Raw genomic sequence first — 14,699 nt, 5'->3', positions numbered from 1 at the left:
TTGTCGTCTCAATGTGTTGTGTTGTCTAAATGTGTTGTGTTGTCTTAATGTGTTGTGTTGTCGTCTCAATGTGTTGTGTTGTCTAAATGTGTTGTGTTGTCTTAATGTGTTGTGTTGTCGTCTCAATGTGTTGTGTGTTCTAAATGTGTTGTGTTGTCGTCTCAATGTGTTTTGTTGTCTTAATGTGTTGTGTTGTCTAAATGTGTTGTGTTGTCGTCTCAATGTGTTTTGTCGTCTCAATGTGTTGTGTTGTCTCAATGGGTTGTGTTGTCTAAATGTGTTGTGTTGTCTTAATGTGTTGTGTTGTCGTCTCAATGTGTTGTGTTGTGTTGTCTTAATGTGTTGTGTGTCTAAATGTGTTTTGTTGTCTAAATGTGTTGTGTTGTCATCTCAATGTGTTGTGTTGTCTAAATGTGTTGTGTTGTCTTAATGTGTTGTGTTGTCGTCTCAATGTGTTGTGTTGTCTTAATGTGTTGTGTTGTCTAAATGTGTTGTGTTGTCTTAATGTGTTGTGTTGTCTAAATGTGTTGTGTTGTCGTCTCAATGTGTTGTGTTGTCTAAATGTGTTGTGTTGTCGTCTCAATGTGTTGTGTTGTCTTAATGTGTTGTGTTGTCTTAATGTGTTGTGTTGTCTAAATGTGTTGTGTTGTCGTCTCAATGTGTTGTGTTGTCTAAATGTGTTGTATTGTCTTAATGTGTTGTGTTGTGATGAATTTGAATGTATTTTCTTAAGTTGCAGTGCGTTGGCCTCTCAGGGCCACTGTAATTATCAGTATTTTGATTATAAACAAATCATCAACTTTCACACATTTGCAAATTAACACAATCTAAACCATACATAAAATATACAGTAATATACAGTAATGGACAGTCATATATGACTAGATATTGTTTCCATTTCACGATGTGAATGTAACTGTCTTCATTAAATAGGACATCCTGCAGAGTTGTAGATGCTTATGTACTTTATGTGTTATTCTCATCCACTGTGTAAAAAATACATACTGTATATCAGATTTTCAGTGTTTTTATACATTGTGGAAAATTATTGTTTATCTTCTGCCTTTTGTGAAAGACGAAAATCAATGTGTACCGCAGAAGATTTTGGCTGATAGGTACAAAAAGATCTTTATTATCATTAACAACAACATTAACAAAATCATGAAAAACTCAAATGATACAGGTCATTCTCTTAAAATATGTACAAACACTCACATGGTTTTCACACTGATGTGTATGGTGGGTCTATTCTTCCCATTCCAGTCCCTTCTTCTGCCTGCTGTAAAAACTTCTGCACATTTGAGTCCCCCCCCCATATATTTGGCAATTCAAGCTATATTTGATGCCATGGAAGATGAATTTAAAAAGTATTTTGAAAGGATTTGAAGTAGACAGTTTCAGTTGGAGCATAGCTTTATGCAGTGACAGAGCTGGGTCCATTGGGCTCACTAACAGAGCCTCTGTGCTTGGGTCCGGAATATTCTCCGATAAATGAACCGTCCTCATCGAATTCTTCTCCACCGTCGGCGTAGTCAACCAGGCTGTCTCTGCTGACGCTGTCCCCCACCAGGGAACACAAGCTACTGCCCTTCAGTGGCTTCTGATCGCTGTCACTGCCATCAACAACGACAGAGAAGGATGGCTGGGGTCAGTGGTGCAGTGCATTAACAAACACATTTTATAGTACATCAGGCAGATGTTCGGAAGCAACACAGGGCCCCTAAGAGGTCTTTGACACACAAGCACACACACAATATCATATACTGTATAACCAAAAGCTACACAGATACACATGCAAACACCAGTGTGCAGAGCCTGTACAGTACATATATACTATTAAATGTTTGTCTGCACTAAAACACACATACACACATGATCCTAGTCACAAAGGGAGTTCTTATGGTTTCAATACATCACTACAGGCAATAGGCAGGGGTGGATGCGGCGGCTGCATAGCGGGAAACGGAGCACAAGGGAGGAGGGAGGGCTTGGTACAATCACTTCACTAATTGCTAATTGCCAAGGCTTCAGGACCAAAGGCAATTTCAAATCTCTTTAGAACCAGCGATGGAAATTGCAGTGCAGTGAAAAAGGAGACGGGTGGGAGGTGTGTGTGCATATATGGGGGGGGGGGGAAGTGAGGGGTAGTGGCTGGGATTGAGAACAGGAGAACGAACAGGGGGGAAGAGGTGGGGCATATGCAATCCCAGACTAACAGCCTGTCATTCCTGGTATTCCCGAGGGGCCCACACGCAGGCCGAGGAGATTAGATGCCAATTTAAGGCTGGGCAACTGGCCAACTTGCAGGTGTCTCACTACAAGATGCGGGGTCACCTCAAAACACTGAGGATATTTCTCCTCCCTGTGCTCTTTTCTAATTCCCTAAACCAGCGGTGTTTGATAACACTTCTCTCTCTCCTTTGATTTTAGTATTCATAACACAGACTGTCTGCTGTGTTCAGAGACGTTAGTCAGGTGGCTGGTATATGATAGCGCCATTTGAGGCGTACTGTAGTTGACACCTGTGTCAAATAAAAGCTCGACATTTTCAGCAGCATTTTAGCACAGAGACATGGTTCAAGCTCTGATTACAAATTGCTTCTCCTTCGCTGGGATTTTTAATAACCAATCTTATCTATCCCATTTCATGAGGCCGTTTACCATGCAAGCTGCATAAGGTCCGCATTTCAGCTTTTATCAAGCCTTCTTTCTCTGACGACTCTAGAGCGCTGAAGATAAGTGGTTGTTATCTATGAGCAGTGGAATGCCACAGCCGCAGCAGCCCGCCCACAGTGACTTTATTACAGTGATAAAATGGGGCCGGGTGCTTTTGAGCCCCAGCTCTCATTCAAGACCTTGGCCGGGCTTTCCTTAAGCCTCACAAACAGGTGAGAGATGGAGGCACGTCACCTGGCAGAAGGTAATCTGTCTTGCCATTGACCCATGCTGACTTGGTTTGGGGGCAGCACGGAAACTTCAGAGCGAAGGAGGCCCTCCACCCCATTGCATCTAAAGTTGTATTTTTTTTAGTTTGAAGGTGTCTAGAAGAAGAACTTTGCCACATTTGCTGCAAAAACAACAGCTGATAAACTATCCAAGGAAGAAATTGCATTACACTGTTGGCTAACAGCCATCTCAAGCTATGACACCTGCTGTTCTTGCAGTGGACAGAGGGGCTACGCAGCAGAGGGCTGTCTCCAAAGAGAAATCGTCTGAAGCTGATTACCACTTGTCAGCTCCCCAGACACGTGGCATACTAGTGGGTGGTCTATTGCCTTCAGAGATTCAAAGGGCACAAGAGAGCCCTGAATCCAGCTCTAAAGCCAGGAAAACAACATCATAGTAAGGCTAAGGGCACTCTGGGGAGACAGTACTCTGAACAACCTCATGAAACCAACCCTGAGAGGCATTCTAAACAGCTGCAGCCAAACATCTGCACCAACTCATCAACTCCCCTGCCTGATGAGCTCCAAAGTAAACTTGATGTCAGAGTTAAAATCACTATCACAAATGTTTTCTGATAGGAGATGTATATGTTATAAAGTTATATGTCAATTCCATTTAATATCATCATGATGGTTCACACAATTAGCTATGCACCAATGGTATGCAAAGAATATGTAAAACACAAACCTCAATAACAAATTTTGTTAGTTTTGAATTAAAACTTGTTTCGTATTATTAATTTGGACTTTCCGTAAAACAATAGCACAAAATAATCTCATCATCATAATAAGATTTCACTGTTGATGTATAATATTAAATTCTTTAAGCTATAAAATCTATAAACATGACTGTAGACAATGCATTCTTTCCTGTTCAACAGAATTACAGTCTTGGCAAGAATCACAGGAATGCAATTGGCAGCAACCACACAATTGTGAGTAATCATGTTCTGAGTAATATGATAACGAGCAGAATCAAAGCAGACAGAAGAGGCTATTTTAGGTGTTTTCTGTTGCGTGTGCACAAACAAACACGCCATTGTCACACAGTTGCTGCAGCGCTGTCAAGCAAAATAGGATTCAGACGATTTCCCTAAACTGTCACCGTAGCAGCTAAACAATGCGAACAATGGGAATTCAACAGCTATTATAAGTAAAACAGCTGTCTGCTTCGGGCTTAAAGGCTCCGGTTTTCAACCCGTTTACCGTGCTTAGTTTATGCCCATTTTGTTGAATGTAAGATATTTTCCATCAGCAATTGCTATATATCTAGAATCAATCTGTGCGTGTGCAGTGGAAGGGTCTTCTATTACAATTAAAAGAGTGGCCTGTGTTGAAGATATTCCACACAATACACCCTAATACACAATGTGAATTTAGGGTTCAAAAGTAAATCTACTTCAAAATAACAGGTCGGCAGAGGCACTACAGCAACAGAAAACCACATTTTATGTTTCACTAACATCCAATCACCTCAAATAGTGTACATCTTTCTAACTAACTAACCAACTAACTAACTTACCAAACTTGCAGGTCAAAGTTCACCTTTGTTCAAGTTTGACACATGGGTTTGCAGGGTCGGCTACTACCCTGTTTTGCACAACATTACCGTATTGGCCCAATTATAAGACAACATTTGTTTTATATTAGAGGAAAATTATTCTAAAAAAGAGCTTCCTGGACAGGGTGTGACTTTTAACACAAATAAATGTTGGATTTACATTCATTTTTAATGAAATACTTCCATTAAAGCAGTATTTTATGTAACAGAAGGCTTCAAAGATGAGAACAAATGTCTCGCTGAACTTATGGCATCACAGGGAAACTTTCCCAACAGGGCTAGACTAAAATTGTTTTGTAACTTGGAAAAGGTGGGTCATCTGGCCAATACAGTAGACTACCCTACTTATATATTATATAATGTGTTTGACACATGTATACAGTATGCTTGCTTTGTTTTCTCTTGCCTCTGAAGGTAATGTAAGTAATGTCTTGTAAGCCCATGTGGGCTTGGTAACTTTAGGTGTATAACACTATATTCATATATATATATATATATATATATATGTACATACAGTATAGATATAGTATATACGGCAACAAAGTAAATGCACATAATTACAACTAAAGGGGAGCAAATCTCAAGCTTTTCTTACCCACTACTCTTAACTACAGAGTGTGATTACCTAGCCCATTAAATGATGAGAACACTGGCTTCTAGGCCGATCATGGTAAAGCTCATGAATGCATGGTTTGCTTTTGGGATGGGAGAGAAAAACATTACTGTGACAGATGACAAATGACTTTCTCAGCCTGAAAAGATTTAACATATGGTTGTTATATTAACATAATAACACATTGCATTTCAAGGAGATAAAAAATGGAATTTCCCCAGCACACTTTGGCACTTCAGCTTTCCTCTGCAGAGCAGGAGCACAGCTCACCTGTATTCACAGAAGGTGTCATCATTCATTCCTTGTGACTCCACATCAGGGTGGAGGTCCTCCTTCTCTTTCACTACGGGATAGAGGGAGAGACAGATATTGCAGCGTCATTGTCAAAGAGCAGCAACTTCATCCCTAAATGTAATTACATATTACTTGTAGTGTTGGGACATAAAATCACTTGCCATGCTTCGAATTCAAACTATAAAGGATGATGTCTTCAACATTTTCCAAAGGGAAATAAACCAAACAGTAGCACTGGCCTTTTGCTAGTTTTAATAAACCTCAGTGATCTTCTGTCAGACAAGTCTTGGAAACTAGATCTAAAGCAAACTCAACGTTAATGCTTAGTAAGTGTACAGGAATAAATTATCTGAACTTTTACATCACTTGAGTATATATAAGAGTTGAAATTCAAAAGTCATAACCAAAAAGCTTTTGAGACCAACTAAATATGACTGTGTAAACATTATATCAAGTATGTACACTGAAAGCCTCACTTCTGTGTGTCTGCACAGCGTGCTACACATCAGCTCTTTGTGTGAGTATGCTTTAAGAAATATCAGTTGCTTTCGAGAAAGACAAAAGAGGGGTTTCATGAAAAGAGCAGGATGGGCAAAGGGGGAATCCAAAGGAGCTGATGAAATATTCAGTGCTTCATGTCAAAAGCTACTGCAGGCAAAGAAGTAGGATGGTGAGGAGATGATGGGAAAGCAGGTTGAGAGGAAAGAAACTGAGCGAGGAGACACTTTGCAGGTAGGTACTGTTGTGAGACTGAATTTGGCTCTGATTCAAGACAGCACAAAGGCACAGGGGAAGGAAGGTCTGCACAGGTGAGGGGTGGGGAGGTGTGGAACAAAGCCAGCTGGTTCCCACTCATCTGGCTTGACAAGATGTGTAATCAGAGGTACCAAGCAGAACTAACGGGGCCACAGAAATTGTTTCACAAGAGGTAAACCTACACTAGCTGCAAGCATCTCGTGGAACATTCATAGTAAGTGATATTGGGCTTGGCAGGGTTAGCATGCGGTTTCCAACAAGCATGCATAATGCATTTCCATAAAGGTCTGGGGTCAGGGTTGAGGCCCATTGCACATTTTCATTCTTTCAGTACGTCAACCAAATTCAAAAGTTGAATTAAAGCGTCATGCTGAAAAATTGGTGATGTTTAAATATTGAAAGATAATTAAATCACTTATAACCAAGTAAGATTGGTGTCTTCTATATCATGTACTATGCATTTCATTGTTGAAATGAAAAGTTGAATTTTGGTTCATCTGAAGCGAAACAACAAGGGGACCCAACCCTGGTCAAAGACTAACTGACCTTTTTCCATGGAGAACATGTCTTGTCGCTGGAGCGGCGGCGGCGGCGTACCTGCATACTTGCCACTTTTGTTTTTCTGCACAAAGCAGGCCATGAGAGCAACGAGGGTGAGCAGCGCCACAGCACACATGGTCCCAATGAACCAGCCCTGAGTTGAAAAGTCGCTCCGCTGACCTTCCACGCCTGAGAACAAAAACAGCAAAGAGACAGAGAGCTCAGGGATCGACTTTCCAAATCTGCCTATTTGAGTATGACAGTCCCCTCAAGCGCTCCTCATACAACTTTATCTTTGACTGAAAACAGAAAAACATGATGGATCCTAGTTTGAGAAGATGTTCTCACGTCGTATTTGACTCACAGTCCCTTCAGCTATGAAACTCTAGCTCTTTTGAAAGAATATTAGATAGGAACAAGACAAAACAAATGCACAGAGATGCAAGAAAAATAAAATAAACTCACACATTCACCACAGTCATTATCAATTTGTAAATGATGTGCTTGTATTGTTACGGCAGGTTGGAAGTCAAATCACTACACTCTATTGACCGCAACATTTTTCTCTCCTCTCACCTTTGACTTGAGTCTGGATAACATCTTCGAAAATGCTAGCGTTATCGAACAGCCTCTTGGCCAAGAGGCGTATGGTGTACACCGCCCCAGGTTTGAGCCCGTCAATTATGTGGAAACTTTGAGAAGTGTTAACAGCCTCTGAAATCCGCCAGTTACCATCACCTACACAGCCAAGCACAACAAGTGCACAAGCAGCAATTCTGTATTAGCATTCATGCTATCAAAAAAGAAGATAGGATGAGCTGTAGCCAAGTAATACATGTTCCCTAAGTTACTACATGTATTTGTTGCACTATATAAAACTTTAAATACATCTTTACATTTTTAGGCAATAATGGAAATGATGGAAGTAGCCATGCAGACATTAGGCTTATGATATATTTTTAGATGTTTCTATAAAACCTTCCCAGTTGCACCTAAAAATGATGCCACCTAAAATTCCTATCAATGTTGAGCAAGGCGGGGACAGGAAAAGTAGCTTACGGTTATTCATATAAGCCACATAAACCTGCGAGTCCTGCTGCTCTTCTGTGGCAGTCCAGCTGATTTTGGCAAAGGTGTCACTCACATAAGAGCTTATGTTCAACAGGGCTGGAACTGATAAAAGAGAGAAGAAATAGGAGGAGGAAAATAAGGAGGCAAGGAAAACACAGACAGGCACAGAGAAAAGGAGAGAGAAGGCAGGAAAAGAGGATTAACAGAGGCAAAATGGGATCCCCCCGCAGCTTGAGAACAGTGCAGCTAGCAGAAACCCTTCAAGACGACAGTTCAAAAGGCAAAGCTGGGACCCAGACTTAATTGAGCGGAGCTGGATTTGGGTTCATAAAGGGTAGATATAGAGATCGTGGGCGGGAGTGACATCTTGTCTTCACACTCTCTCTCTCTTAAGCAAAGCTGGATTTTCCTGACATCCCTCCACCATGAGCAGATATCAGAATAGACTGAAATGACTCCATTGAATCCCATTGTTAGTTGAAAGTCGAGGTACATCAAGATGAGATCACAAGGATATGATTGGCTGCGCGTGTGTGAGTGTGAGTTATATACCTAAAGGAAGATGAGTTGGATTGCCTGCGATAAAGCTGGGAGAGGGGTGAGAGCAGTTGTGGCCTGAAATAAAAGAGAAGCCTCAGACGTTAGATTCCTGCTACAATACTGTCAGCTCTATATTGTGCTATAAGCAAGCTCTATAGACTACAAGAGGGTAGGATTGTTAGGGTTTGGATCTTTCCAGAATTGGTATTTTGGATTGCCTGAACTATATTTGTACAACTAGAAAGGACAAACAGAGGCAGAGACTATGACCAGCTACTCGCTACACCAACACACCTACAATCACGTCTATCTCTACCACTACTTCTATATTAGCGAGCTGCACCGGCTGCAGGCAGCGATACATACTGCTCTGAACAGGGGCCACAGCTGGAGTCGGGGACAAATCTTCAGAGGGATAAAAAGAAAATGAAATACAGCAGAAGATTACAAATATATGGAAAGCCAGCTTTAAGGTTTATAGACTAGGCACAAACACACACACACACACACACACGCTTACAGACACACACATGCATGTACATCCACACACAGTGGCGCACACAAATACGTGGGCAGTGCATCCTCGCAAATACAGCCACATGCAGGTGGATGCCTGCGTGAGTAGTCTGTTTTTGTTGACTGGGTGGGGAGCTACACCACCAGAGGGCATTGTGGAGAAAAAAAGAGCAGACACTTTTTCCTCGTAATTGCTGAGATTACTGATTCTGAGCAGGATTTGAGTATGTAGTGTATTGGCAAATGCAGTGTACTCATTTGATGGACAATAACATCCCTGAGAAGCTACTCAAAACTGAAATATTTATTCCAGGAATATATCGGGGGAGAAAATGAATTACAAAGAAACAGTAACGGCAACTTTACCATTCAAGTTAAATCACGATTGATTGTTAAGTTGAAGGCTAGCAAAAGTACGTTGCAATCCTCAGCCGTAAATGTATAACGTTACAAGTGCGTTTGTTGTTATTGGTCTTTGCCTGGTTGGGCCGTGAGTTTGGGTTGCAACGTTATGAGTTACACAGCTGACCCGGGGGGGATGGCGCACCACCAAGCAAAAGTACTTCTTTTACTATTACTCAGTGAATCGATGAAATAATCTGTAGAATACTCGATTACTAAAATCATCATTAGCTGAAGCCCTAAAATGTTCACAAATCACTTTAACTGTTATCCACCTTGTAGTATTTCTTAAACCTGCAATGGCTGGTAAATGCTCCAATATGTTCACCAACTACGTTTGCAGTTTGATGCTGAGCTTGTAGTGTACAGTGGGTTTTTATAGCTTTTCCACTGAAAACTGCTGCATGCTTTGGTTGGATATGGCACTATGAGGGCAGTGAGACTGAACTAAAACAGTAAAGCTGTGGTTTGGACAGCTAAACAATGAGCTGGAACTCCATAAAGCCGAGGGAGTTGCAGATTCAGGTGATAATTCTCTATAGGTTTATCACTTCGAGTGACCCCTTTCACATTGTCATAGCAGCTTTTAATTCATTTGTTGCACACTAAATGCAAACAGTACACTGTACACACATTACAGTACAGTACATGCAGGTGTGGTTTATAGTATTCATATATGGTTTGGAACTGAAACACAGCTACAGTTTCTCAGCTTAGTGCTTACAATTGCTTTTCTTTAAAAAGGTGGGAATACAATGTGCGTTTAAAAGTAATTATCGCAGTATGGAACTTATTATCACAGTAGCTAGTAGCTAGCAGCTTCATAGTCAATACTGTATGCATTTTTATTAGTTAATAATTTTCAGGATTTGTACACTACGTAATGACATGTAAAAACTGTTTGGGATCAGATTTACCTGAATTTAATGAATGATTATTAAATTACTATTATTATTATTATTGATTAGGTTATGGGAAATTTGTGACATAGTTAGATGTTTTGGCTTTCACTCATTTTCACTCATCATATTAGTCAGTTAATCTGAGTAATTTTCCATTTATACATTCATTTTACATCATTTAATTTGTATGTTGCCTGTATTAGTTCTCTTATTGTCTAGTGTGAATATCATGTGCCCCAACCAGAACCGAAAATAAACACTGCTTTACACTGACACAGCCTGACCTGCACTGATTGCTGAATCCTGAGCTGATTGCAGAGGAGATGAAGCCCTTCATTATTATTATGTTTCTAACTAAACTTTTTCAAACATTAAAGTTCAAGCCATTAGCATATATGTTGGAGACTTGAACAACTTGGGTGTTCAAATGCTGTGCCAGAGAGCAAATAATTTAATCTCTGGAGGAGCTGGTTATTTTTGTGTGTCTCTGTCCTTTCTGTCATGTTTGCAGTCCACTTTATCTCTGCTTCTTTGTTATCTCATGAGACCTGATGGAGAAAAATAGATATTTTTCTCTGTCTGTTACACTCTTCGGCTTTGGCTGTTAGCTGTTCTCTCCCGTTTTTCCTGCTCCTTTTTCTCACAGATCTTTCACCCCATCCTTTTGTTTTTTTGTTTTCTGTCTCTCACTTCAGCCACTCTCTTTGCATTACAAGGCTTTTAAACAAAGGCACGTGGACACACACGCACATCTGCTGATACTTCTATGGCTTTTTCTGTTCTGGTGTGTCTGTAATTTGTCCAGGCTATTTTTAAGCAAGACAAATGTTTGTTCTAACTAAACGATGATAAGTGTTAAAAGCTCATTCACAAAGGTGAAATCTAAAAGGTACACTTCATAGACTAGATTCAGTAACTCACATGCATTCACTCATCATCTCCGAATTCATGGTGCCTCTGCTCTGTGCTATTGGCATCCATAAATCTACTCTGCTGCATTGTGACTAACATGCCCCGAGGGCACAGCTCCAAAACAGAACCATTTTATCTCTCCACTGAGCCTCTGCTCAAATATATTTACAAACAATGCATCTAATGGCTCTTACACTGGACATCCACCTACAAGATGCAGAGCCTCCCAAAGGGAAAAACAAAAGAGAGGAATGAATAACTTTCATTAAAACATTCAGAGATAGTGGACACATTTTTCCCCCCATGAAATTCTAGCACTCATTTTCAGAGTTTGTGTACTATCAGGGTTGAAACAAACACCTGCCAAACGCACCTGAAAACTGAACTGTGACAGGTAAAGAGGTCAATCTACTAGACATATTGGCTGTATTAAATTATATGGTTCAACATACAACCATGCATGCAACCAGTATCAACAAAGTGTTGAACTAAAACAGGTCTGCATGGCTTTACTTGATGTAAGATACAAATTAAAGTAATAATCTAAATTCTCATTTAAATAAATGTAAGTTAAGTTACTATATATCTCTGAAAGAGGTGACACAATGGTGAATGAGCCTATGGAGCCAAATGATGAAAGAAATTTCCGTTATTACAAACTGGGTGTCAGTGGTCACATTACCCGAAAAAAATGCTGTATTAACTTATTACCAATGCAAACCGAACTTTCCTACTGCTGCAGCTTCAAAATTAAAAGCATTTAAATGGTGACTTAACTGGCTGACTTTTATTCTGAAGTAGTCACAGGAAATGCAATGCTTTTGTCAGTGAGATTAGCACTGACCACTATCGTTCATCAAATAAAGCTTCTACAAAACAAGACAACGGTAATTTTCAAAGATTTTTGTCAGCAGATCAGTTTGAAATGTTGCAGGGAGTAATGGAACAAGAAGGAGCAGCCACAGTGAGCTGTTAGATGAAAAGCTGCAGGTGACAGGCTGCACACAGTTCACAGTTCAGAATAGGTTCAGAGATGCTACAGCAGAGGTTTAGTTCTCTGAACTTGTCAGCTCATTAATTCATTCAGTGAGACTGGCTCTGTGGCTTAAATGGATGACACTCTGAACAACAACCTGATGAATACACAAGGTCATTAACGGGTGGTGTGACTGAACATCACCATGATTTATCAACACTATTCAAGTGCTAAAGAGATCATATACAGCCACTGAAACGTTATTCAGAAAAGCTAAACTGGAGGTTGATGTTTAATTTACAAAGAACCCATAACTATCCTACTCATAATAAAGCTGTGTGCACTGAGAGGAGAGCATATTTCTCTGATAATCAGAGAAATTGTATTGTTCTCTATAATGGGTCAGCTGTTAAAACCTGCCCATGTCACTTTTAAGACTCCACTGTGAGGAAAGTGAGAATAGTAAAAAACAATATATACAGTACGTTATAATCAAAGCTGGTATTGTAGTAAAAGATTACTATACTCCTCCACTTCTTCAAAAGGCAGGCAACAACTATGTCTAATTTTTGTAGATTTTTGCCTCAAAACTCATTAAGTTTGAGAGTAAATCCTACATGTGTCGTCTTGATTCAGTTAGTGCTTTGAATGTGTTTTTAACAGTGTCTAAGATGATGTCCTGATAAGTATAAATACTACCCATGAGACAGAGATTTTTTGTGCTGTTGCTAGGTTGTTAATCCTAAAAAACCTAACCTTAACAATAAGGTTCTCAGAAATTAGTCTCAAACTTGCCTCTAAAAGCAAGATACTTACAGCTTTTAAAATTAATATTCTGGATACGTTCCAGTGAAATTTTAGAACAAACCCAAACACAACGATCATATCCCATATATATGACCCATATACATGAATTTAAATACAGAATTTGACCAAGCTGGTAACAACACTGACATTTCTTCAGAAATATCCAGTGTTTCCCACATATACTTGGCGGGCCACCCATGTAATATAATGGCCACCAAAGTATCGAGACCCACTTTAGCATTTATTTTTTAAGAAACACAGAGAGACACAGTAGATATTTTACAAGCACGGACCAAAGCAACAGTGAACGATGCATACACCAGTGCAGATGTCTTTCAGTACCACGTTGGTTTCGATCGTTTCGATAGGCTACATCATTAATAAGCCTCCTCCACATCCAGCACACCTGCTGCTGTGAAAAGGGAATCGTGGGTGGAAAAATCCAAAAGACCAGTTCTGTGTCTTTTCTGTGATTTTATAAAATATGCTTCTGATGGAGAGCAGACAGGGAGAGAGACACAGAAAGAGGCGGGGTAAGCCGGTATGTTTGCAGTAAGAGACCAAATCCAGAGACCAGGTGTAGGTTTGTGCATGTATGTGAGTGTGGGGAAAAGAGAATTGAAGGGAAAGTAAGGTGAGAAGATTCAAGTAGTGAGTAAATGCTAAAGCCCCAAAATAAGGTGGAAAATTAAGTAGAATTAAAATGGTGGAATAAGGGACTGCATTTTTGTGCATTTTCGTGATGCTGCTTGGTGTTTACAGCACTAGCACCAAGTGGGAACCTTCCGGTCTGAGAAGTGAGGCGAACGCGGAAGTCCCTTAAACTTGCATTCTATCAAACGGCCAGCAGAAGTACAGTTCCATTAGAAATAATGATAAAATGACCCTACTTCTCAGCTGATTTATTACCTCAGTAAACACTTTCATAATGAGTTTATTGTTTCAATCACTAGTTTCATGTCTTCTTTAATACAACAAGATGTTCATTTAGTAAATTATGGTCCAATTTAGAGGAAAATAGACCAGAAAGCAGAGTATGCTTTAGGGTGGGACTATTTTGTGATTGACAAGTCATTACCATGGCGACCTTTCAATCAGGCTACAGTGATTTAACCTGCACCGCTAAAAAAGCTTATTAGGAGTTTACTGTTCATTTTCTCTGGTGAGTACATTTTGTTTTAAGCCTCTCGTTCGCTAGACAAAATTATCATCCCTGTTATAATGACCGTTGGCTCCACCGTTTTATCCAAATATGGTTACATCCAGGTCCGCTGGTTGAAAAAAATCAACATGACGGCTACCTAACAGCCAAACTCGTGGCTTCAAAACAGCAGTCCACAAACTAATGGGTGACTACGTCCACTTCTTTTTTTACAGTCTATGAGTGTGCAACTGTATGCTTCAACCTTTCATACACACACCAATGCAAATTATATCTTACTAGCCAGACTACCCTGACAGGTACATGGATTTCATCTACTCACCCGCAACAACAACGGTGCTACTCTCCTGGGCCAACGGAGGTCCACAACCTGCTCGAGTGCACGCACTGAGGCGGAAGCGGTAGAGGCTGCCTTCCTCTAAGCCCTCAAGCTTCCGCTGGGTGGTGTCAGCCCCAGTGATGTTTATCTCCTGGGAATCAACCGCCTCCAGTGTGGTCTCATTAACTATAGAGGAAAGAGAAAGATGTCAGGTCATTTCACATGGCATGAGTGAGGATACGACGGACAGATGCAGAAAAAGTCATCAATGTTGTTGTTTTTTTTAATTTTTTATCAGTTTTTGAAAGGCCTGGCACATGGCATACATGTATTTTTATATTATGGAGGCAGACTCCCATACATAAATCCAGAAAAAAGTAAAC

The 14,699-nt window shown here is 40.2% G+C and overlaps 1 protein-coding gene and 1 long non-coding RNA gene across 5 annotated transcripts in view; one reads left to right on the top strand and one right to left on the bottom strand.

Moving 5' to 3' along the window:
- Nucleotides 1-1,112: 1,112 nt before the first annotated feature.
- LOC123974989 (neural cell adhesion molecule L1-like protein) overlaps nucleotides 1,113-14,699 on the bottom strand; it is a 79,284-nt gene continuing 65,697 nt past the window's right edge. For 2 of the 4 annotated variants that reach the window (XM_046056073.1, XM_046056074.1), the window contains 5 exons: nucleotides 8,333-8,395; nucleotides 7,286-7,447; nucleotides 6,716-6,898; nucleotides 5,390-5,462; nucleotides 1,113-1,613 (listed from right to left, as the gene is read on the bottom strand). In XM_046056073.1, the coding sequence (XP_045912029.1) occupies nucleotides 1,415-1,613; nucleotides 5,390-5,462; nucleotides 6,716-6,898; nucleotides 7,286-7,447; nucleotides 8,333-8,395 (680 nt within the window). In that variant the 3' untranslated portion in view covers nucleotides 1,113-1,414. The remainder of the gene's footprint in view (nucleotides 1,614-5,389; nucleotides 5,463-6,715; nucleotides 6,899-7,285; nucleotides 7,448-8,332; nucleotides 8,396-14,699) is intronic. The other 2 variants (XM_046056076.1, XM_046056075.1) reach the window with 2 other exon arrangements.
- On the top strand, nucleotides 13,949-14,546 carry LOC123974992. The gene is made up of 3 exons (XR_006825981.1): nucleotides 13,949-13,997; nucleotides 14,102-14,184; nucleotides 14,297-14,546. It is a non-coding gene; the product is annotated as an uncharacterized LOC123974992 (long non-coding RNA).

Source organism: Micropterus dolomieu, linkage group LG08 (assembly GCF_021292245.1).
Source record: "Micropterus dolomieu isolate WLL.071019.BEF.003 ecotype Adirondacks linkage group LG08, ASM2129224v1, whole genome shotgun sequence".
Taxonomy (NCBI): Eukaryota; Metazoa; Chordata; class Actinopteri; order Centrarchiformes; family Centrarchidae; genus Micropterus; species Micropterus dolomieu.
Note: the sequence above shows the minus strand (reverse complement) of the source record. Positions and strands in the feature narration are given on the sequence as shown.